This window comes from Sesamum indicum, linkage group LG6 (genome assembly GCF_026168435.1).
Source record: "Sesamum indicum cultivar Baizhima isolate 11 linkage group LG6, ASM2616843v1, whole genome shotgun sequence".
Classification (NCBI taxonomy): domain Eukaryota; kingdom Viridiplantae; phylum Streptophyta; class Magnoliopsida; order Lamiales; family Pedaliaceae; genus Sesamum; species Sesamum indicum.
The window spans coordinates 3,798,819-3,822,661 of NC_142662.1; the positions used below are offsets into that span (position 1 = coordinate 3,798,819).

The window sequence follows — 23,843 nt, forward strand, 5'->3', positions numbered from 1 at the left end:
TATCAGATTCGGGGAGAAAACGTAGATCAGGTCAGGGTCGTTGATCACGATCGCACGTGAACGAGCTGGACCAGATTGGCACCGTCTGTGGAAACTTTGAGGATATAATGAAACCCTGTAATGGAGCGAAGTCCGAGGGAAAACATGCCAGAAATTGAGGGAGCACCGAGGGTGGAAGAGAGAATGATACAATTAACATAAACTGAATTACAACGAATGATGGAGGAGGCGAGTAGAAATGCTATCATGGCATATGAGCGAAAAGCTACCGCACCGATAGAAAAGGAGACGGCCAGAAGAAGAATAATGAAAGAAAAAGAGGTAGAAAGAATATCGGAAGGCATAAGCAGAAGAGGTCCAGAACTCGGACGCCTAGTCGCTTCGTCGGAGGTAGGATCGAGCAGTCGAGGTAGAATTCAAAGACGAGAACCCGCGATCTCGCAGGCTGAGGTTGATAGTGTAGGGAAATAGATTTGGATGTTGGGGAAGCAAATAGACGAATTGAAAAGAAGGAGAGAACTAGTATCGCATAATAAAAATTCCCCATTTTGTAATAAAATTTTAACGGAAGTTGTAAACACTAATTTTAGGATGTCCGATCTTCCAAAATATGATGGAACTAAAGACCCGCAAGAACATGTGGCTGCATTTGATTTAGTAATGAATTTGTATGGGCAATCGAGCTCTATTAATGCGAAGTTATTTGTCACCACACTGACGGGGAAGGCTCAGGAGTGGTTTACTAGCCTACCGCCTAGTAGTATAGAATCACACGAGCAGTTGGTGCAAAAATTCACATTCCATTTCACAAGCAAGAGGAAGCAAAAGAGGTCTGCTACCTATCTGTTCACCATTCGTCAGAATGATAACGAGACGTTGAAAAATTTTATGGGAAGGTTCAGCAACGAGACTTTGGAGGTGCAGGGTTTGAGAATAGACATGATGGTTAGTATCCTAATCCATGGTTTAAAGAAGGGGCAATTTGCCTTGGTCTTAGCAAGAGATCCGCCGCTGGATCAACAACATGTGGCGCCCTCCTAATCGCCACGGTTGTTCGACTGAAAGGGGGTGACATTACAATTCCCCAGACCTCAGTTATAATGCGTGGAATAGCGATGAAAGGTGCGTCCTCACGAACAGAAAAGCGACCTTCAGTAGAGAGTTATTTGACTTCTCCCAAGGTAATAAATTACACTTGGAAGCAGTGGGGGAATTATGATAGAGATTTTATTAAAATTATGAGGCCGCGCAAATTGGTCGTTGGTCGCGTCGGATCATGGTCATGGTAGCCGGGTCAAGTTGTTCGGGTCCGACTCGTAAACCGACCCGGGCAGGTGGATTCACATGATGACGCTTAGTCATTGCATGAATAGTCCAGGTGACGACACACGTTAAATGGTGGGACCCATGTAAGTCCTATAAATACTCTAGACCACAATGAGAAGAGGTAGGATCACTTCAATTGCCTTAATTGCAAACTTAGATCGTATATTTTTCCTTTGATCTCAACTGACTTAAGCATCAAAGTGTTGTCGTCGGGACGAATCCGACTAGCTTAACTGTATTGTTTTGTCCTCAGGCCCAGTATCAGATTTGGGGAGAAGACGTGGATCAGGTCGGAATCGTTGATCACGATCGCACGTGAACGAACCGGATCACTATTGGAATGCCCGGGTGCACGGATGGTCTGGGCCTTGTCCAACATTCCTTGGCGTAGTCTGTCTCATTGGCCTGAGGATGCTGGGGAGCGGATTTCCAGGTGGACGCGAACGAGAAGTTTAGGCTTGTTATACTCCGTTGGGCCTTGTGGCAGAATAGAAATAAGATCGTGATAGAGGGAGTTCAACAGTTGAAGTAGAGACTAAAGCTGTGTGCTATTTGGAAAGCTATCAGTAGTGAATACAGGCTGCAACAGTAGTGCAACTTTGTTATTTTTTCCTTGTTTTGTTTCTTGCATAAATTGAACAACATGACTTTAGAGGATAGGTTTTTATTATATTTTAAATAGTTATTTTTGAAATGATAACTACATAATAATACATAAATTGAACAACATGAATTTAACCGTACATTAATATGACTGAAAATAATTAATAAATTACTATAAGCTCATATTAATTAAAACAAATATCCAAACATTTTGTGAAACTTGTACACATGACCTCAATCTTGTTTATGAAACATCAGTGTCACATATTTAAAAAATTTAACATATTAAAGAGAGCGTATTTGTCTAACGAAGGTGATCATTCTTTCTGATGATAATCTAATACTCTAATGAAGGAAACGGGAGAGTTGGTGAATGGCGTCAATAAATATTCCTAACAATAAAATTCTTGTAATTATCCCTAAAAAAAAGTAATTTAATCAGCGCTTGATTCCAAGTCAATCTGTGTAATGGCCAAAGAAGAATACCAAATCCAGTCTATAAATTGAAGAAATTACTAGAACAGAGCTTGTTCAACAAGGAATTGTAATATGAACTACAGGTTACAACAGTCCATAATTTGACTTCCTGAAACTACTAATCAAACCTGAAGATTGGTATTTCTGTTTTATAACTCTTAATATGTCCGATTTCATACTTTGTATTAGTATAGGATACGTACAAGTCTTAACATACTCATAAAGAAATAGACAAGCATTCAGTGTATTTTTGGCTAATGATGAAAAATGGAAACAACAAAGCCAATTGTCTCTGAGGTCAGGTAATGCTAAAGGTTTTCTGTTGTATACAATATCATAAAATGCCGAGCAATACAGAAAATGCGGCATCATATACATGTTATGACATCTATATGTGACGAATCTACACAACAAATACCTGGCTAGTAATCCAAGAGAGCACTTCCTTCCTTCACAAGCACAAAAAGGCCACCATCACCTCTTGAAATCCGAAGATCTTTGTCAAGATACGTGATAAGGAGCCATGATTTTGTCCGTTCACCAGGAATAGGAATCTTGAGAGGAGGCTGACCAGATATAGTGCGCGCTATGCCCTCCACAGCATTTTGAAGCGGACTCAGTGATTGCTGTATGGATGACAAATTAATGTTTTGCCCAAAAACATTAATGCTTTCTGGAAGATCTATGCTTGACTTGATCTCAGGAGGCTTAAATGTACCTTCTTTAAATTCAACCTGCACTAGATTAACTTTAACGAGTTATTACACATCATGAATCTCAAACCATGTAGTGAACGATTATGTCAACTGGTGTAATTTGCACATTTGGAGATGTAACCACAGCATATAATATTAAGAAGAGCATTAATGTTTCAAACGGTTATCAGTTAAGACTGGGGACGCAGCTCACCAATATTAACCACTAGCAAATCATGCAACAAATCCAAATTGAAATTTTGGTACAGTAACAAAAGATCTGTTTGGTTACTACCCAGTTTGCCATGTCATTAACATAATGCACTACCTGTATTCTTGTTGGGCTCCTGACTTCAAAGGATGCAGAAGCGCTAAAAGACAAGGTGGAAACTGGACTTGATAATGTGATCGAGTTCTCTATGGTAAGACTGCTTGTGTCGATAGATTGACCAATCTTTTCAACTTTCACCAAAGGAATGCTGCCTACTGCCAGCAGAGGCAATAGTTCAGAGAAGGCTGTGTACCTGATTCATGGTTAATGAAAAATCAAATGTATTGCTGCAAGTTTATAAAGAATAGCGCAAAGGAGCAAAATGTAACCACTAGCATTAGCTTAATTTGTTTTTCCTGATTTTGACTATGATCATGACACTGCAATTGAAGTGAATGGTGAGGAAAGTATTTCATTCTTTTCTTTATTTCATGTTTTCAATTTCACTTTTTACCTCATCACTTCCCAAAACAAAATTTTGAGAACAAATCTTACCCAGCCTTCTTTGGTCAACCTAGCTACTCAACTGGTTTACACAATCATAATACGGCTGATGCCTAAGGTATCGAGAAAAAAGTGGCAGTTCAAAAATCTAATATCTTTACAGGAGTAGCAGAATACCTTTACAGACCATTTTCAATGCAGATAAAAAGGTATGGACATTTGCTAGCGATAGTATTCCCACTTCGATTATTCAGCAAGCTAGATATGTCTCAGTATGTCTCCATTTGATAGACATCTTAAATTCAGTCAACTAAGCTTCTTATGCATTTTAAGTTTTCGTTTTAAGAATTTTAATGGCGATGGCATAGGGATTACTGTTAAATTTTGACTCATAAAACAGGGTGGTTCTATTAATGCCTGGTGGGATATCTAGCATTTTAGTAAAATTCCATTCAAGACCTTCTACACTTGTACAATGTGTGCTGGTCTTGCATATGAATTCAAATATTGTGTCAATTTCTTGGCATAAAAGGCAGTTAAATAGAGAAAACATTTTAGCTCTGTTAAAACTAACATCTTTCTCCCTCCCGTATCTCAAACCACCAGTTTCAATTTAGAGTTCTCTCTTTCTCTCCTTCCCACTTTTTTTTTCTGTTTTATTTTGGATGGGGGCTCGGCAAGGGAGGAGGTGCACAAACTATTGGGTCAAAATGAAGTCAGCATTGGTTCCACGAACTATTGAGAAAAATGAATCCAGCATTGGCTGCACGATTCCATCAGAACAGTAGATTGTGTCAGGTTGATAAGAGTGATTTCCATGCATTAATGCATTTCTGATATATCTATTTACACCTATAGATATAGGTACCAGAGCAGATTCCTATGACATATTCTCCTACTCCTGTGTATTTATGTTACAAAGTGCTCTTCCTAAGCATTCAAAATGGATTGTATTTGTACCATTCTTGGTATAGTATAATATTTGACTGTATCTAAATTGATACAAGTGATATCCTCGAGTAGTGTATTCCTCACGTCTACTGCGCCTATATATATATATATATGGTGTGTGTGTGTATGCGAGAGTGTGTGTGTGTGCGAGAGTGTGTGTGTGTGTGTGTGCGAGAGTGTGTGTGTGTGTGTGATATTGTAACTATGTCAAAAAGAGAGATCGAATGCAATCTGGCCCTTTTGGCGATTGTATCCTGGATGTAAGCCAAATGGTCGAATCATGCTAAATCTTATATATCTACAGTTTAAGTGAAGATCGTAAGTTGTTCTCAATCTCACCTAACAAGTTCAGTTAGGGATTACAAAGTACTCGAAAGAAGCAAGGGTATAGTTACACTATTATATGCTAAGGCTCCTTCGAGCAGCTATCCAAATTCAAAATCTTTAAACAATGTGATAACAGGCTTCAAGATTTCCACATGTAATGTTACTTGCACAACACATACTAGAGTTCTCAAATTGCATTGAAATAACTAGCAAAGTATCTAATTAGCTCATCCATTGGCACTTCCAATTAGCTGCAAAATGAAAATGGATAATCTGTTTATAGAAAATAACTTGTGGTGTTATGGTAGTTAATTTTCTCAAAAGAAGGCCTCGTATTCTGATCTAGAAAACATGGTAATAAGAATTGACTATCAGATCTCACCCTGCAGCTACCAATCATAACAGCAACCTCAGAGAGCTTCTTAACTGAGAGCAGGAAAGATCAGCCAACTTGATATATAGTTATATCATGAGTAATTGGACTCTGAATTAAGATATTTTGATAATAGGATGTGAAATTTGTCTTAACTCTGAAATGTGCTTTATGATTTGGATACAACTTTAGTGCTATGCGTTAATGTAACTCCGAGGAACCAGTGACATACAGATATATAAACCCCTAAGTGCGGTTGCATCACAATACATTTTATTTTACTGTAAATGTTGCGCATTATCTGAGCTGAATTTTCAATGGCAAAGTCAACACGATAAGTCGAACTAGCTTTCCACTTTGCAAGTCTTCAGCAATCACAGGAGGTCTAATTTCTCACTTAGATGAATTCAGTTCTGACATCGGATATCTAGAGAATGACAGCATTTTAGATGAGAGAAAAACAATTGGATGCACATAAAGAATGCTGCGCACTATTGCCTAACTCAAAATGCTACTAAGGATGATTCTAAGAAAACTTGCTGGTCTACTAAATAGTAAGAACCTCTGTCAAGTGGATGTTTTTCCTTCAGAAAAATTAAGATCTACAGTTGAAAATATTACTATATTAAGACATGATTAACCCCTGAAATTAGGAATAAGGACTTGCATTTCTATCTCTTTCCATACTCTCACAAGAAAGGTCAAAAGTTCCGCAAACCCATTGCTGAAGCAATGGTAGTACGAAATCATGAGCTTCATAAACCTAGAATGGCATAACAGAGACTCACATAAGTGCTGTAACAATCAATCACTCATCATATCAACAAATGCTCCCCCCCCCCCCCCACACACACATTGAAGTTAGAGTTTTCACCACTTCGTCATCTGCAATCTCTTCAGTACAACGAATTATTAGACTTGTTAATGCCACTGATAAGGACTAATAATACTAATAATATAAAGGGAAAAGGGAGGAGGATACAAGCTAAAGGATACATGCATTTATGCCACTTGGAAAGATCTCCTAGAAGATATTCACTCATCTATAACTCACCCTTACTGCCACTCTACAGAACCTTTCATGAGATTTTCACCTCATACAGCTCCTCGTTCAATTCTTTCGAATTCATTGGATCCTTTTCCGCGCTCGAGAATCCCCTCCCTTCTTCCACTCTGTCCCGAAGAGTAACTAGGACCAATTTAGTCACATTTTCATATTCCAATTGAACACTTTCCATTTTTTATTTTTCTCAAAGGAGAATTACCAAACATATGCGGAACTGATCACGATCCTATACTAAGAACAATAGATCATTCTCGATCAATCCCCCTGCCCCTCATTCTTTGAGAATCAGAAAGGTCCTTTTCAAGTTTGAATTTGTTGATTTGAAATCTGGGTTCTTCTACTTCATTTTTATTTAATATGAATTTCTTTTTCACTCTCTTTTTTTTATATCATTCCTTAAGTCCCATAGGTTTGATCCCGTAGAATTTGATTATTTTCATCCAGTCCTTACAAGAAAAAGCAAGAGTTTTTTTTCCATCCTTAATGGACTCTCTGATCAAGTTCTCCTTCATATGGCCACAACCTATGAGGAATTCCTTATCGTACCTACATCAGACACAAGGCGGTAGCATCCCATTTCCTACGTAATTGCAGACCTTCAATATAGTTAAAAAAAATGAAGCAAGGGAAGAGGAGGAAATGATAAAAACTCACACTAAAACCCAGTTCCCATCGAGCAACTCGGGGTTCTCAGTCGGCGCAGGAGTTGGATTGGCAGCCTCCAACTGCGAAACAAGTTCAAAGGCCTCCGCCCGGACTTCCGCTGATGCCCGGAACCCCAAATCGGACCCGTAAACAGTATCGACCAAAGCCCGTTTCAACTCCCAAAGCTTCCCATCCCCATCTTCCTTCACACCTACATTAACTCCAACATCAGCAACTGGGCTTCCATTTCCCAAATCAACTTCCGACCCTCCCCACTCATCCTCGTTCTTCGGAGGATCCGAGCCCGAGAATTTTGACGTGGGTTCCGGCTCCGGCTCCGATTTCTCGCCCCACTCGTCTACAAATGCTGGCTTTTCGGAATCGGCTTCGGATGAGGTGTCAGGTTTAGAAGGCGGGTCGGCAGGGTCATTGAAGGAGGAAGAAGAGCGTACAGATAAGTTAACGAATTTGGGATTCCGAGAGAAGGTTAAAGAGAGGGGTTTAAGTGATTTGGGAGAGAGTTTGGGAGATTTGTGGGAGAGGAGAGCAGAAGAAGGATTGGGGTTTAGGAGGAGAGACATTGTTGAAGTATGTGGAGGAAGTAGGAGGAGGGAGATGGGAGACTGTGAATTGTAGTGAAGTTTGGTGACTCGGAGATGGGAGGGTGGGAGGGAGGGAGAGGGAGGGGGAGGCCTGCAAATAGGAAATATGGTGAGATATTATTCCTTTTTTGTGTCGTCAAATTTCTTCAATCCTTTTTATTTATTTGACAAATGTTGGATTTGTCATTTCATTTACCTTTCTTTCCCTCCACCACTTAAAAAAGGAAAAAAATGATAAATGCAATTATTTAACAAAAAGGTCTTTGCATAAAGACTACAAGTTTTTTTTGCTTCTGCCCCCAAAAAAAAAGAAGATAAAATTGTAGATGAAGTTGTAAGTTTGGTTATAATAAAATTTGATAATGTTTTCAACAAAAAAAAAGTGTAAAATGAAAAAATTAAAGTTTGACTGTGCAGAAAAAGAGGTTAAAGTTGGACGTTCGAGGATAAAATAATCAACATAAATTTTAAATTATTTACAAAGTTATCAAGAAGTTGTAAAAGTTTATAGGAAGAAACCTATGGGTTTTTAGTTAAATTAGGTGTGAATAGCAATTTATACCCCTATAATATTGAAAATAAGCACATTATTCTTTTATTAAAAAAATATATGATGTGTTTGGATTCGGATTTTGGCCCATTCCCGAAATGGGCCAAAAACACAGCAATGTTTGGTTTTAGTTTTTACACCTTGACTAAGTGTAAAAACAGAAATTGGGCTACTAACTTTCTTTTTTTTTTTATTATTATTTTATAGGCCTAGCCCATAACAGAAATTAGTGTTTTTTAAAGTGTAAAATTGCAGCTCCTCTTGTCAGTCGTCTTCAACCTTTTCTCCCCACCTTAAGAACTCCGTCGATCGAACCGACCACAGCCCAGCGCCGTCATCACCGGCGTCAGACCCACCACGGCGTAGTTAGAAGAACTCCATCGACAGCACAGCCCCAGCGCCACTATCACCCGCGTCCTCCCACCACGATGGTGTTACGATGACCAAGCCACAAACTCCGTTGGAGTCCGCCGTCATTCGCCGTTCACGTCAAAGGTGTGCCGCCGGCTGTTGGAATCAATTTCTCACGTGCCACCTAGTTCTCGTTCCACACTGTGCGTCAATCAAGCGAAAGGGCGGATTTCCCTCTATTAAGTTTGCCGACAATTTCTTGTTCTTTTACTTTAATTGCACGATTTCTTTCATTCAATTTTTTATTTCTGAATTTTCTGATGTCTTAAGAGTTGGGTTTGGATGTATTATACTGAAAAGTTTGTACGGTTCAACAGTAGTTGCCTTAAATTATTGTCTGCAATGATATGATCTTTCACATATGCACAGTGCTTTCTTCTTTAAATTATTGTTAGATTTTCACCTTTTCCTGCTGTTCCTGTTGATTCACACATTGAATAGTGGTTCAATTTTGCATCTACAATAATCTGCAAATGGTTGTCTGTCTATATATACAATATATAGTGTGATATAAACACCACATTGAAGCTTTCATAGTTCATATTGATAAATCAGATCGTTAAAAGATTCAGATCTCGTTTTATAAGTTTTTAAAGCTGCCAGTAAAAGCGAAACCTCAGTACCTTTTCCCGGTGAGTAAAACTGAATGCCTATACTTGTATTCAATGATGTGTTGTTATTGCCTTCATAACAATCTGATGTTTGTGATCTGTAGTGATGATTTATGTTTGTTAATGCAGTTATCACTTGGTTAAGTTACTTTCAATGTTAGTTCTGTCTTGTGACATTTTTCAATTTTGTAGGTGTTAAACATATTTAATGTTTATGGTAGTATATATTCTTCATTTCTTTTTGTCTGTGTGATTAGTCGGGGAATTAGTTGTGGAGTGCGTCCGGCATTTCCCTATCGATATATCTCTTAGTTGAGTACTGGATTGTTTAGGTAACTATCATCTCTAACACTCATCGTGGCAAGTAATTGCCTACCTTTCTCAATATCCATGTAACTCATACCTTATAGAGATTTATATGATAACTCCAACAAATGTGCCACTTTGAGGTTTTTGTTCATAGTTCTTGTATTTGTCTAACTACATAAGGAGTAGAATTTATGATAGTTTCCGTGTTGTTAAAAGATTAGGTTACAAGAACCGCTTCTTAAGTCTAGTAGTTTGACTCTCAAATGCACTAGATGATCTGACCTTGATTACTTGCAGCATTATGTCATAGGATGACAAGGATAAGATTTGCGTTTGAAGGATAACACGATTCTCAGTAGATTCCACTGATGTGCCACTTTAAGGTTTTTGCTCATAGTTCTTGTATTTGTCTAACTACATAAGGAGTAGAATTTATGATGGTTTCCGTTTTTTTAAAAGATTAGGTTACAAGAACCGCTTCTTAAGTCTAGTAGTTTGACTCTCAAATGCACTAGATGATCTGGCCTTGATTACTTGCAACATTATGTCATAGGATGATGTGTTTGAAGGATAACACGATTTTCAGTAGGTTCCACTGTGTGATATGGATTGACCCAACTGGCCCTGAATAAGTAAATTCAGCTCACAAGTTTTCCAAACTGGTGTAGATAATGCTAATTTGAGTTTGAGTTTAACAATTTGTTTGTAAGCTTGAAAGCAGATGGAACTTTATCTTGAGCTTCAAATTTCCTTTCGTTTTGGCCTTGGCAGCATGGTTTGGAGTCTGTAGAGAACTAGGGGTGAGAAAGAAGTATCTTATGTGAAAGACAAATATCAGCAGATAATAGTTTCTTCTCTTTTTAATCTTTCTCTCCAATTGTAGGCTGTTTGCTTTACTACGAAAATGATTAGGCATTACTTTTCATATGACATGCAGATGAGGGCAACATGTTTCAGGTAGCTTGGGGCATAGCATGAACCTAAAACGAGTTGTATGCTTCATGTGCTGATATGTATATGTTAGAATATTAAGGGGGGAAGCATAGACTTAAACAAGAAAAGATCTACACTTATAGAATTTGTAAGATACTAATAGTGTCATTGCTTTTGTCACTTCCATAGCATAGTGATGATTGCTCTGAATTTGCTTACATTGAACTTTTAGAAACTTTCTTGATGTATCATTTTGGGATAAATAAAGATTAGATATCCTGAAATTATGTGTCAGGAGTAATGCGAGTCTCTCATTGTGAATAATTTGATTAGATTTCTTATTAAATTTTGCTGGCATCCTGTCGTATCAGCTTGTGATTGAAATAAGCAATACACCATCAGAACGTTTCATGCTTGATGAAGAAATTACCTGAAATGGTCTTAGGCATGTGAATTCATTATTCCACTATGGATGATATTTGATACTGTACAAGCTATTTTTCAATAAAGAGGTAAAAAATTTTCTTGTATATTTGAAACCCTCCAGTTGCTCCTAGATAAATTCAAGGAGTGGATGGTGCTACCTACACACATTAGAGCCACTGGTCAAGTCATAAGACATTTTTACAAAGCCATTATCTGCGCCTGCATTCCTTGCAATGAAATCCAAGCTAAATTTGGTTGCTCAGCCCCCAAGTTCAGCTTGACGGGGGATGTTGATTGATAGTGTCTTCAATACAGTGTCCAACGTACAAGCAAGCTCCCAGGTGTTGTTCCAAGTATTCTGCATGCAAGAAGAAGAGGGAGCTAAAGCTTACTTGAAGTCGCATCTCGAAAAACGTTTTTATTAGTTCTTGGTTTACATTTTTTTTATCACTTGGATAGTTAAGTTAGTTATTTTTTCTTCACTTTTTTGGTCACAACTTATTTAAAGGTTGTTCTCCCTTTTCAACTCTGTAATTAGTTTTCTTTTTTCGCTGTTATTCTTTCTGATCCAAGATACTGCAATGTACTGTCTTGTTCTTGATTAAAGCAAGTTTTCTTCGGTTTCTTGTGTATTTTGACATGGCATCAGAGCCTGATGCCACGAATTAGTTAAAGAGCTTTGTGTAAAGTTATCTTTTTTTAAAAAGTGTAAGATTCAGAACATCTTATTTTATAATCTTATAAACTTTTAAAAAAAACTCACCAAATAATTTTTAAAAAGTTACAATCTCTAAAACATCTTATAAAATGTTTGAAGAAGCTCCCAACAGTCTCTATACACAATGACCAAATAGGAGCAGGATAAACATGCGAACCAAGTAATGTTGGATGACCAAATTTCTCCAATTCTCTTTGATTTATACAGTAGTGGTAGGTAGAATCATGAATTTAAGCACACCCCATATGAACAAGGACAAATGCTACATACCATCTGAAGGAAAATGTTCTTCGACCCCAGTTGAAATATATACTTTAGACATTAATATCTGAGCGCGTTGGAAAATCTATACCACGCAGTGCAGGTACCTGCTCCAAGTCTTCTTTTGAGAACAGTGGGAAGGGCCACAGTGCTTTTCTAGTGCCAAAAACCTAAGTGAAAGTATAATAACGAAGAGACAGTTGAGTAACAAATTGCAGAAAGAGGAGACATGAGCGTAGTTTCTATTGTCAATTTATCCAAATGTGATCTGAAATCACAATAAGTTGCATGCATTTAAGGAATTAAAGACTGGCAATGCATGTGTTTCCGATGAGTCGCATACCCGAATATTAATCGAGACAATTTCTCGTATAAAATTCTCCTTTATAAAGATGATATTCGTAGAATGATATATGTCTTGTTTGAATTCTTCCAATGCACAAATGATGTTGATCAAGGCTTTACAGTGTTGATTATGAGTGTCGATTTTTTCTCATATTGTGTCATTAGAAAAGTAATTCTCAACTTTGATAGAAAAATTATAAGATATAAGTTATATTTGACCTGCTCAATGTTCTTTCTCCATCCTAAGTCGTACTTCCACCGCACAGCATTTTTCTTCTCATGAACCTGAAACAGACAAATAATCAACAACAATAGACGTGCACTATATGTGCTTATTTCTGCATTTGCAGAATGAAAATGCAGTTACAGAAGACTAAGAAGTTTTTGACATCTGACAGTGCAAGGGTCTAATGCGATGCGATTGACAGAAGAATATGATATATTTATACCTCATATGATTAGATGTTAGATACAAAATTCAATGCAGATGAATATATCATGTATACCTCCACTGAAGTCGTGTTGCTCAACAGCAGAGATATATGCATAACTACAAAACAAAGGAGGCTCAGCGAAAAAGCTAGATTAAGAACTGCATCAAGGGATGGAATCTGTAAGAAACATTGAAGAGATGAGACTGAGGTAATAGCATGGGACTCTATTGATGATTAATCTAAGGAAAATTACCAAAGGCCAAGAAAGTGATTGCCAGATTCCCAGGTGAACTAGAATGACGCTTGGCTTGTTGAAAAAAGTTGATGAAACCAGGAAGTAGCACAAGCGTATCCATCATTGTTTCCAGATACGTGTAAAGCTGCATGCAAAAATACTTGTAAAGGTCAGTTTTCTTAATAAGATGCAGAAATACAAGTACAATTCAATCAGGATACTTATTCCTCTCTATGGAACACAAAGAAGTCCTTTCTATTCGGGATGCATAAGGAAGAGTTAGCTTACAATTACAAAAGAATTCAGAACTCAAGGCCTTCATTTGTCCGACTTTAATTGAATTCAACCCGTATTTTATAACACAAATTCATAGAGAATTCAGACGGATATAGTTTATAATCACCACAAATAAGAGAAAGAATTTGTAGTTGCGAGCCCCAACACAGTTCACGACCCATATACAATGGTGATCCATCTTAAGAACACAACGTTGACCTGCAAAAACACAATTTATGTTTAAAACTTAGCAGACTCTATGGACTAGGTAATGTATTAATAAGGCATCTTCGAAAAGCCTAAATTTTCATGGAATTAGAGGATGCAATTATAAATCATGGCATTGTATGTTATGACAAATTCACAGTATTTATAATGTGAAACAAAAGATGCGCTCTCGAGTGTGTAAGTGTGATCAAGAATAGCACATGTACCAAACAAAAGGAGTGGGAATAAAAAGCCAAACCGCCCTTTTAGTATGGGCTTCCCCACTAAGCAAGAACAAGAAGGCCACATGAAATCAAGGAAAAAAGGGAACAGAAGGTTACTCATATTAATCAAAATAAACACGTCAATAGCAAGACAACGAGGTATTGATTAGACTAGCAATCAATAAATTTTGACAAAAGATGGAACTCAGAAGAGATTAACAAGAAAAGGATAATCAGCACTAACCAAAGAGTACACTAGGTTATCACTATTATAACCGAGCTTCGTTAAATGAATAAAGAACTTACAAACAGAACAATGATGACACCGTGGTGGCTTGCCATTTTTGCAGTAACTGCAATAGTTTAGTGCAGGTCTTTTTTCTATGCCCTCTGAAGACGATGGCCCAGCTGAATTATCCGGTGCTGAATAAGTGCAAGAGACAAAATTCTCATCCGCTACATTCTGTTCCGGGGATGTTTTCCAGTTTGCAGGAACAGAGCCAGGGTCCCGAAAGACAACCATAAAATAGCTCCATGTCAACAATACAAGCTGCAAGTTGATTAACACTCTTTAGCTGATATCCCAGAGTTCCTAAACAAATGGATGGTGTTTCAAGAGAATCTCCTCAATGATAAGATGATGTTCCAAGAAAAGATCCTTAAGCATGGTCGGTTGTCATTGATTAACCAATCACAGCCATTCAGCCCAGGTAGTCCAGAAAGTAGGCCGACTAAGTTGAGATTTCATCAATCGATTTTAAGACCGCTTTTCCATTCAAATATCGAATTCCGATTCGGCTAAAAATCCAGCTTAATGCAGCTACCAAATATACTATTAATGTGTATACACTACTGCAGCAAAATAGTCAACTTATATTAACTAGCAACGATTTACAAACAAACTGTAAAACACTTGATACAATAAAAAGAGCAAATAACAACTTTTTTAATTGTCTAAACGCAATTAAAGTTGATAAATAAAAAGAGCAAATAACATTACCAGGACATGGAAAAGAGTGACAATAAGGAAAGACACGAATGATTTAAAGCCGCCATCGAGCAGGTGGGGGCCCCAGGTAAGAAGGATAACTGCATCGTAGGAGATGGCAATTAAACCCAATACGAGGAGGATCATAAAGTAGCCGAGGAACTTGAGTCCGGAGCATAGCCTGAAGGGGTTCAGATCCATTCTGCGGTAGGATATCCCTGTCCCAGTTGGTAGCAGGATCAAACGGGACGATCGTCGGGATATAGCCGGTGGGAATAGGCGTTTCAGTGTATGTGGAGCCAGATTTCCGATTGCTGGAGCTTCCACAGGCTGTATCCTTTTCACGGTAGCCTAGTTTGGTATTGGGCTGGGGGGCATTTGTATATGAAGCTGAGAATTGACCAGCCCAAGAGATATATTACCATCGCCTCATCTTTTTATTACTTCCTCGTCTTTATGTTTGTCTCCTTTTACTTTTTCATCTATTAAATGCACAATAATACTCTCTCACCTTTCAAATCCATTTAATTATAGTCCTCCACCCATTAAATTGTAGTTATTTTGACAGTGAAGAAACTCAGGCAAGCAAGAAGATGGGGAATCTAGTCCTCAATTATTGGTCGATATTGACTGAGTTCAAATTAATTCTTTTACAACACCGCTATAGAGAGGCCAACAAACAGACGAACCTGTTGACCCAAAATGTAGCATGCAATCTTCTATCAACTAGCTTTGATAGTTGTCCAGAGTTTTTGATTAGCTTAGTTAATGAGGAACTATCTAATACTACATCCAGACTGGTCAACCTTTCTTGTACCAAGACTATCTGTATTATTACATTTTTGAAAGTTTATTATGTTAAGAAAAACTTGAAGTAATTACACTGCATGCATAATATATTTGTTAAATAATTAATATACGATTCAAAAAATAGTAATATATTACGCATCATAGTCGATCAACCTTAATTTGACTAAGAATTTTTCAACCTATAATATGACATTTTTCTGATCATATACCAACTGCCAAATAGATAAGAAATCCAAAAAGGAGGCTTTGGTCATGTTGGGTTTGCTTTTGGAGAAGGACCAGAGAAAGCCCTATGCGAATTGAATAGTGGAGAGTTGTTGGGTCGTGTTTTGTGACTTGACCTTGTGTTACTGGCAGCTTCTTGAACAAGAAAGCCGGCAGTAACTTGCGGAGGACGTGCGGGCAACTAGGGGATGCCGACTGACACGCAGATCTCCAAACAGTCTTCGAGCAGAGACTCTAAACGATTGGGAATTGCAAAACTGTTCGTACAGGAATTTTCTTGATGTGTGGGGATGCTATCCGCCAAGTATGAAGTCATTATGAGGACGTTTGAGCAAGGAGATATAAGGGCGACGATCAAGCGCCTCCCTGCGCGCGAGCAGGAGAGAAATGTGTGAAGCAGAGTGCTCTATCTTTGGAGATTTGCAAAAAAATGGAGAGATCCTTGGGGTGTTGGGAACAACTCCAAGATGTTTCATAGTCAGACTGTTTCGTTTGGATAGCAAACAACGATGATGTTCAGAGTCTACCAATGTAGTGGCGAGACTGTAGTTTTAGAGTATTGCGCAGATAGTTCCTCAATGATGGATGATTAGATGGGGCTGAAACTCAAGAATTATGATGTGGAAGTCGTAGGCTACGCTACGGTTCAAGCGACACGTGATTTGGACATCGGTTGAGGGAGATGCGATAATAGTGCACTCCTCGGCCATTTCAATGTCTACTCTTGGAATAAGAAAAAATCTTTTTAAGCCTATTATAAAGGGGCATGAAGTGGTGAGCTCCAGCCGGCCCTCCCCGTGCACGACGGCAGCGGCATTTGGAAACGTTGGTACTAAATGAGCATCTCTTGGGGTATGTTGGAGGCCTTCAAGAGCCGGCTCTAGGCATCTCAAAAGAGTGTTTAGAGTTCCCGAAAGGCATGAAAATCGGACGAATAGCGTAGGGCCAAGATAGCCTACATTGGGAGCAAAAGTGGCCGAGAGGTTACGTGTGACACGCAAGGTTGCTCCACGGGCTGCGAGATATCAGGGGCAACACTTCTCATGTGAATGGGTGATCGAGCAAGTACTCTAAGACCTCATGATCCAACTCATGACACGCATTATCGGGTCCTAGCCTCCATGTTTTCCGTTGGCTAAGATGAGTGGTTGTGGGGCGACGCCGCACTATAGCAAATTGTGAAGCCACGCCGAAAAGCAAGAAGGCATGTCGGGCATGCTGTGCGGGATCAAGGCAAGATGTCGGCGTATTGAATGGGCCTCAGATTTAAGATGTGGTCCTACTCGAGAGAGGCATAAAAGGACGGCCACAACGAAGGCGTGCGCCGAGGATGCACCCTGTGAGCATTGGGCATGATATGGGCGTTGCGGCCGCATTCCGCACCATAATGCTGAGGCGGAGCAAGGATGCTCCTTGCCATCGAGGGATGCGTCTGCAGGTTCCAAGATTGTGGGCGAGACGAATGGCGGTAGACTAGCTAGTCGGGGCCTGCCGCTAAGAGACGCTAAGGCGTGCGTACTAATGGGTGTCGAGACCACCAAAAATAATTTTTACAACACTTCTGAAAGTGGGAGTAGGGTCGATTCCACAGAGACTGGCTTTAAGTTGATTTCTTTAAATAGAAATAGAAAATTATTGGAGGAGGGGGTGTTTGATGATAAAAAGAAATAATTAAAAACTAAATAAACAAGAAAACAATTGAAATTACCTGACGAACATACGAGAGAGATTTCCAAGTTAAGGCTAGGATCATGTTTGATTCTTGTGAGTTGATCATTGATGCAAACTTAACACTATGTAAACAAATAAATCAGTTATGGTTGTTGGTACGACCTAACAACCTCACCTTTCCTTACCTTTTCGTCAGCCAAGGTACTACCGTTGGCTAGATCCCTAATTAACAGACAACCCTGGGAACGTCCACAAGATTTAATCTATTAACAACATTAAGAATTCGAAAAGTCCGATTCTAGTCAACAAATTCCTACGAGGATAATTCGTTTAAACAACATCATGCATTCCCCATAAAATAACTAATTACTATGACATAATTACTCATGCTACGTTGCCACTAAGTATTGAACTAAACAAACAATTACACGAATTTGTAGAGTTCGAATAGCTAAGCAAACCTTCTTGACAATGAACAACCGGCCGAATTATTAAAAATTCAGATGTTTGTAATAAAAGCATAAAGAATAGCATGAATATTCATTTAACAAGTGTAAAAAGAGTAGATTAGATCTCACAATATGTTAGGACTCAAGCAATCACCATACCTTAACTAGAAAATAAAGAATTTAGCCGACATGTTAATGGAAGAATACACTAAGAAGTGGAATTTCATTAACACCGGCAATAAATTAAAACTAAAGGACAGAATATGTGAGTGAAATAAGCTAATAAAATAAAGTATTCTATTGAATTCCCGGATCCCCTTCAAATGAAGAGACCTCCCTTATTTATATCAAAAGTCTCCTGCGAATCTAGACGTAGGGGAGGGAATAAGTACATAATTAGTTCTAAAAAGGTAAATAAATCACAAATAATATATTTTAAGGAATCCTTTCCAAATCTAAGCAAATCATTCCTATTTTTCTCTTGTGGAAATCACGTCTTTTCATTCTTCATCCGTGTTGACTGAATCACTAAGCATGGGCTCGTTTATTGAAATCAGCAAATCTATCTTGAAATCTTTTCTTCCCTTTTTGATGCCTTCAATTTTCAGTTTTAGCTCGATTTTGCCATCTTTATCCCATATCATCCCTTTTTAGCTGAATATGCAATAAATTCACATGATTAGGAATGTTTTGGCTTAAAAAGAAAGATAAAATCACTATAAAATCGTGACAATTTGCGTAGTTATCAAATACCCCTACACTTAACTCTTTGCTTGTCCTCAAGCAAAATCAAGATGGATTATGCATTTAGAACTCCCTCCAAATTTTGAGCATACTCAAGGCAAATTGTAATCATGTGCAAAGTAAATGACGTATTTTATGAAAAAGGTAATTTAACAAGTATCAAACAAGTTTTTACGTAATGACTATTATCAAAAACTAGTGGACTATTTTTCTCTCCACTTTCCATTCTCTCAAGTGTATCTCTCGACAATTACTACGATAATGTTTCACCATAAGCTTGCCTATACACCATGTCTCCATCGCTTTGAAATATCCACATATATGGATCAAAAGGTCTTTGATTTTGGTTATAATGGGGCTTTGGTTTGGGGGTAGGAGATAAGGATAACAAGGTTAAATTCCAAGAAACCAATTAGAGCACCAAAAAGAAATTTGAGTGAACAACAATTTAAAGTTATCAAAGTTTACTCATCTATTCTCAAAATTCCTTGAACTATGCCCTTTTTATTTCTTTTAGAGAGTTCATACATTTTTTTCTTCTCTTTTTCTCTTTTTCAGTTTTTTTTCTTTGATGGCAAGAAAATTGCTTTTCTTTTTTTCTCTTTTGTCACTTGGGTTTTTTCTTTTTCGTTTTCTTTTCTTTTTCTCCTCTCTATTTTTTTTTTGCGATAGGCATAGAACAAGAAAATTAATATCGGCTCCCATAAAGTAAAGAATACCACAATTTGGGAACCCCCCACACATATTTCGAGATAAATCTTTTAAGCATACAAATTACAAAGGTCAATTCCCCATTTTGCTAACTTATTCTTTCGAACATAAACCCATTTTCCTTGATGCTCTAATAATTCTTGGAATGGTAAAAAAATCAAGGGGTTAAACAAATGACGGGATAGATCTGTAAATGATGGATTATATCAACAAAATAGATCAAAAAAGGCTCAAAGGGGTTCTCTAAAGTTAAAATATGTTGGGTGGTTAAAGAAGGCCGAAAGTGGTTTCTAATGCCTTTCTCATATCCAAATAAATGCATATTTGTGCGGCCTCGATGTGATTCGAGGCAAGTTCTAGGAAGTCAAAGTCATAGAAGTGTTTTTCTCTCAAGAAAGAATGAAATTCAACATGAATGAATATATCAAGCTCAAAATCTCACTAGGTGTGTTTTAGTCCACTAATCCTATATCAAAAGATTTTAACTCAAGTCATTTTGGTAAAACCAAGTTTTCAACTTTGTGAATTATCCTCAAGTATAGCACATGTATTTGTTTGCACATAACGTTATTAAGCCGATGGTGGTCCAAAATTGAAAGGGGTTTCATCATGCCAAAATTTTCCAAAAGTTTTGTCAAAAAAATTTTACGTTAAAAAGAAAAGAAAAATTTTCACAAGGCTCATTCCTCAAAAGTTTTGATCAAGCGCATTTCTACCAAGCATCAAGCACAAAAATATCTTTTCGAGCAATTTCAACAACCACGTTCAACAATCAACAAGAACAACAACCAAATTCAATAAGCAACCAACTACAACCAAATTCAACAAGCATGCTCAACAACTATACCCCCACACTTAAAATCCACATTGCCCTCAATGTGGACCATGACATGCAACTCAAGGATTAAAAATTAAAATAAGAGATAGTTTAAGGAAGCGTCCCTGAGTGCATGTTGCGAAGAGTTCATGGCGTGGGTGGGCTGGTGGAAGACGGTGGCGGTGACTTTCGGTGAGACGGCGACGGCGTTGCTGTTGTGAGAGAGAAAGAGTGTGAGAGTCAAAGCTTGGAAAAAGATTGAGTGGTCAAGGGCTTTGACCCCCTTGACCCCTTTTATTCAAATTTTTCAAATTTTAATTTCTTTTAAATAAGGAAATAATGAAAGTTGGACAGCCTACAAAATCATAAGAAAATATAATATAGATTTATTTATTAAAAGTTTATGGATTGAATAATTTTAAATTAATGGATAAACGAACAACTTTGGGCTTTAGTCTATGTCAATACCCATGAATATTTTACATTATTAAGTCATTACCATACCCATGGCTATTTTAGGGTGTTAGACCTTATCCATACCCACTCATTTAATTTCATAAATTTAAGGATAGAATCTTCTATCTATTGAGCAGAGTATAGATATGAGTACTATAAAAATTATATTTTTAGTATTAGTTGGATAATACCCTACCTATTGACAAATATAACTTCTCTAAAGCCTAGGCCAAGCCAAGACATCACATAATCATTACCCAGATGAAGACCAAGTATTGGAGGACACAACACGCCAAGTCAACGTAGACGACCCTCCCCAGACTAGAAGTTTCAGATTTTAATATTTGTGTTAGTTGTATTAAAGGAGAATAAATCAAGAACTGTTAGGACTTATACATATAATTATTTCCATTGGCTACAGCTTCTTGGGATAGACAATAATATTACATGACATTTATAGACAATTCTTCACAATATGTCTACCCTTATCTCATCTATGAAAAGAATTCTCAGTTCTTGGATATGTTCAGAATTTATAACATTGAGATCAATATTTTAAGAACCAGACGGGAGATCGAACTGGTCATGTTACTGGGTCACTGGTCCAATCGGTTAGACCGAATTCAAAAAATCGATTGACCCAGAGCATATTATATATATGTATATATGCATACATAATATAGCAATACACTGTATATCAAATAATTAAACAAAAATATGAAGAAAATAAAACCAAACTTAAAATAAATAATATTCAATTCAACATACTAAGTGCATAAGCTCAAGTGTCCAATACAAATCCTGACTAAAACAATCCATCAGATTATCATAAACATTTATTATTCGATACATGTTCAAATTAAAAAAAAATCATATATAATATTGAACTCGATGGAAGAAGAATAAAGAGATTACCTTTCGAGATTTGAGAAGAAATTGAGTTTGATTTTAAATTTTTAGTTGTGGAAGATTGAGATTTAAGAATTTGATGTTGAAGTTGAGACTTGAGATTTGGAATTTGAGATTGAGAGAGGAGAAACAAAAAAAACAACTTAACTTGTTCCTGCCCTTCTGTCCAATTTCTTTGTACATTTTTTTGGCTTTTCAATTTTTTTTATTAAATTTTAGGGACCGGTTGGACCGGGTTTTGACCCATTCCCTCGAATTTTATATGTCCAACCCGGATCGGACTCACGGCCGATTCCCGGTCGAACAGGCCGGTCCGATCTGGTATTGAAATCATTGTAAAACGCAACTATTGATGAGTCCCTTGGAGCATTAAGGCCAATTCTCTCTGGATCTGGCACATCATTGGCCCATTACTTTATCCAAACCTTATTTCCGATTCAATCCAGAGCTCATGCACTAATATTGTATAGAGGAAAGCTTCTTCTATTTCTTTGTTAATGGAATTGGGAATGCAAGACAACACCATACAGTCTGCACATTTTCATTATTCTAATTCCTCCTTACACCTTGTCAGTTTGACGCAAGAACCATTAATAAAACCCAACTTGTGTTTAGCCCCCAGAGCTAACCTCATTGCCCTGCTCCATGATAACCAATTTCTTCCATACAAAAGTAGCGAAACCAAGCTATTACCGGGTTGGTTTCCTCCTGCAACTTCAAATTTTCTAGGACTAGTGGAATTTTCTGTTCACCCACTGTTCCCCATGTATTCCCATTTTCATTTTTTGCGGCCATAACCATTATAAAAGAAGAAGGAAAAATTTATAAGAAAATTTGAGGGACCAACAAGAAATTCAAGAATGATTTAAAAAAAAATGCTCGAAGGGGAAAAAAAAATCGACAGGACCAGAGACCATCCATGCTCACAATCGCTGAGAAGATCCGCCAAAGCCATGAACAGAGATGGAGAATGTTATTTCTTCTTGTCTTGCTAAAAATCGAAAAAAAAAAAAAGAAACTTTACAAGTTAAGTGGATAACCGCTCACAACAAACATTAAATGGACCTAAATACAAAACAACCAACTTAACTATCTAATCTAACAAACTAAACTAATACTTGACGGTTAATAGGTAATTAACAAACCTAATGTTAACTACAAATAAACAGACCAAAAACGTTGCCTAAAACCAAAGTCACATTAGCTAAGTGGTGACACTGATGAAATGAATGTATAGCTTTAGGGTGGTCTTCTATTTGATAATCCTAACAAAATCTAGTAGATTTATTTCTTAAAAGTTTATGAATTCAATAATTTTTAATTAATGAATAAATGGACATCTTTTGGCATTAGTCTATATTAATACCCATGGATATTTTGGGTATTTAGTCATTACCATACCTATGGGCATTTTAGGGTATTAGACCCTATTCATACCCACCCATTTAAGGAATGAATCTTCTATCTGTTGAGTAGAATATAGATATGAGTAGTACGAAAATATTTTTTAGTATGAGTTGGATAGTACCCTACCTATTGACAAATATAACTTGTCACAAGCCTAGGCCAACCCAAGACATCAAGCAATCATTACTCGGTTAAAGACCAAGTACTTGAGGATACAACACGCCAAGTCAACAAAGGAGCTTGTAGATGACCCTCCCGGACCAAATGTTTCGGATTTTAATATTTGTGTGAATTGTATTAAAGGGGAAGAAATCAAGAAATGTTAGGACTTATACATATAATTATTGCATTGGCTACGGCTTCTTTGAATAGACAATATTATTATATGACATCTATAGACAATTATTCACAATATGGCTATCATTATCTCATTCATGAAAAATACTCTCAGTTGTTCACAATATGGCTACCATTATCTCATTCATTGAGATCAATGTTTTCAGAATTGGACCAGAAATTGAACCGATTAAGTTACTGGGTCATTGTTTCGATTGGTCTGACTGAATTCAAAAAATCGATTGACTTAGAGCTTATTATATATATGTATATACACACACAATGTAGTAATATATTGGATATCAATTAATTAAGCAAAAAGATGAGGAAATAAAACCAAACTTAAAATAAATAACATTCAATTCAACATACTAAGTGCATGAGTTTAAGTGTTCAACATAAATCCTGACTAAGACAATCCAACAAATTATCATCAATATTTATGATTCAACACATGTTCAAATTAAAAAAAAAAAATCATACATAATATTGAAATAGATGGAAGAAGAAAAAAGAGATTACCTTTTAAGAATTGAGAAGAAATTGAATTTGATTTAAAATTTTTAGTTGTGGAAGTTTGAGATTTGAGAATTTTGACGT

General features: G+C 37.2%; 2 protein-coding genes across 4 annotated transcripts; both read right to left on the reverse strand.

The window, feature by feature from the left end:
• Positions 1-2,634: 2,634 nt before the first annotated feature.
• On the reverse strand, positions 2,635-7,906 carry LOC105165144 (Plastid-lipid associated protein PAP / fibrillin family protein). Its single transcript, XM_011084043.3, has 3 exons — positions 7,188-7,906; positions 3,430-3,625; positions 2,635-3,140 (listed from the first exon to the last, which is right to left on the reverse strand). Exons 1-3 carry the CDS (start codon positions 7,757-7,759, stop codon positions 2,829-2,831), a joined length of 1,080 nt encoding a protein of 359 aa, XP_011082345.1. The 5' UTR covers positions 7,760-7,906; the 3' UTR covers positions 2,635-2,828.
• Positions 7,907-11,020: 3,114 nt separating this feature from the next.
• LOC105165143 (DHHC-type zinc finger family protein) lies at positions 11,021-15,223 on the reverse strand. 3 transcript variants are annotated; one of them, XM_011084040.3, is made up of 8 exons: positions 14,721-15,222; positions 14,027-14,270; positions 13,417-13,508; positions 13,032-13,158; positions 12,851-12,936; positions 12,564-12,629; positions 12,009-12,169; positions 11,021-11,378 (listed from the first exon to the last, which is right to left on the reverse strand). In XM_011084040.3, the coding sequence occupies exons 1-7, from the start codon at positions 14,907-14,909 to the stop codon at positions 12,053-12,055; spliced, it is 921 nt and encodes a 306-aa protein (XP_011082342.1). In that variant the 5' UTR covers positions 14,910-15,222; the 3' UTR covers positions 11,021-11,378; positions 12,009-12,052. The 3 variants fall into 3 exon arrangements, with proteins under 3 accessions (XP_011082342.1, XP_020549823.1, XP_088737161.1); XM_020694164.2 differs by lacking the exon at positions 11,021-11,378 and having other exon boundaries at positions 11,788-12,169; positions 12,851-12,894; positions 14,721-15,223; XM_088881035.1 differs by lacking the exon at positions 11,021-11,378 and having other exon boundaries at positions 11,788-12,169; positions 14,027-14,572; positions 14,721-14,859.
• Positions 15,224-23,843: the final 8,620 nt, after the last annotated feature.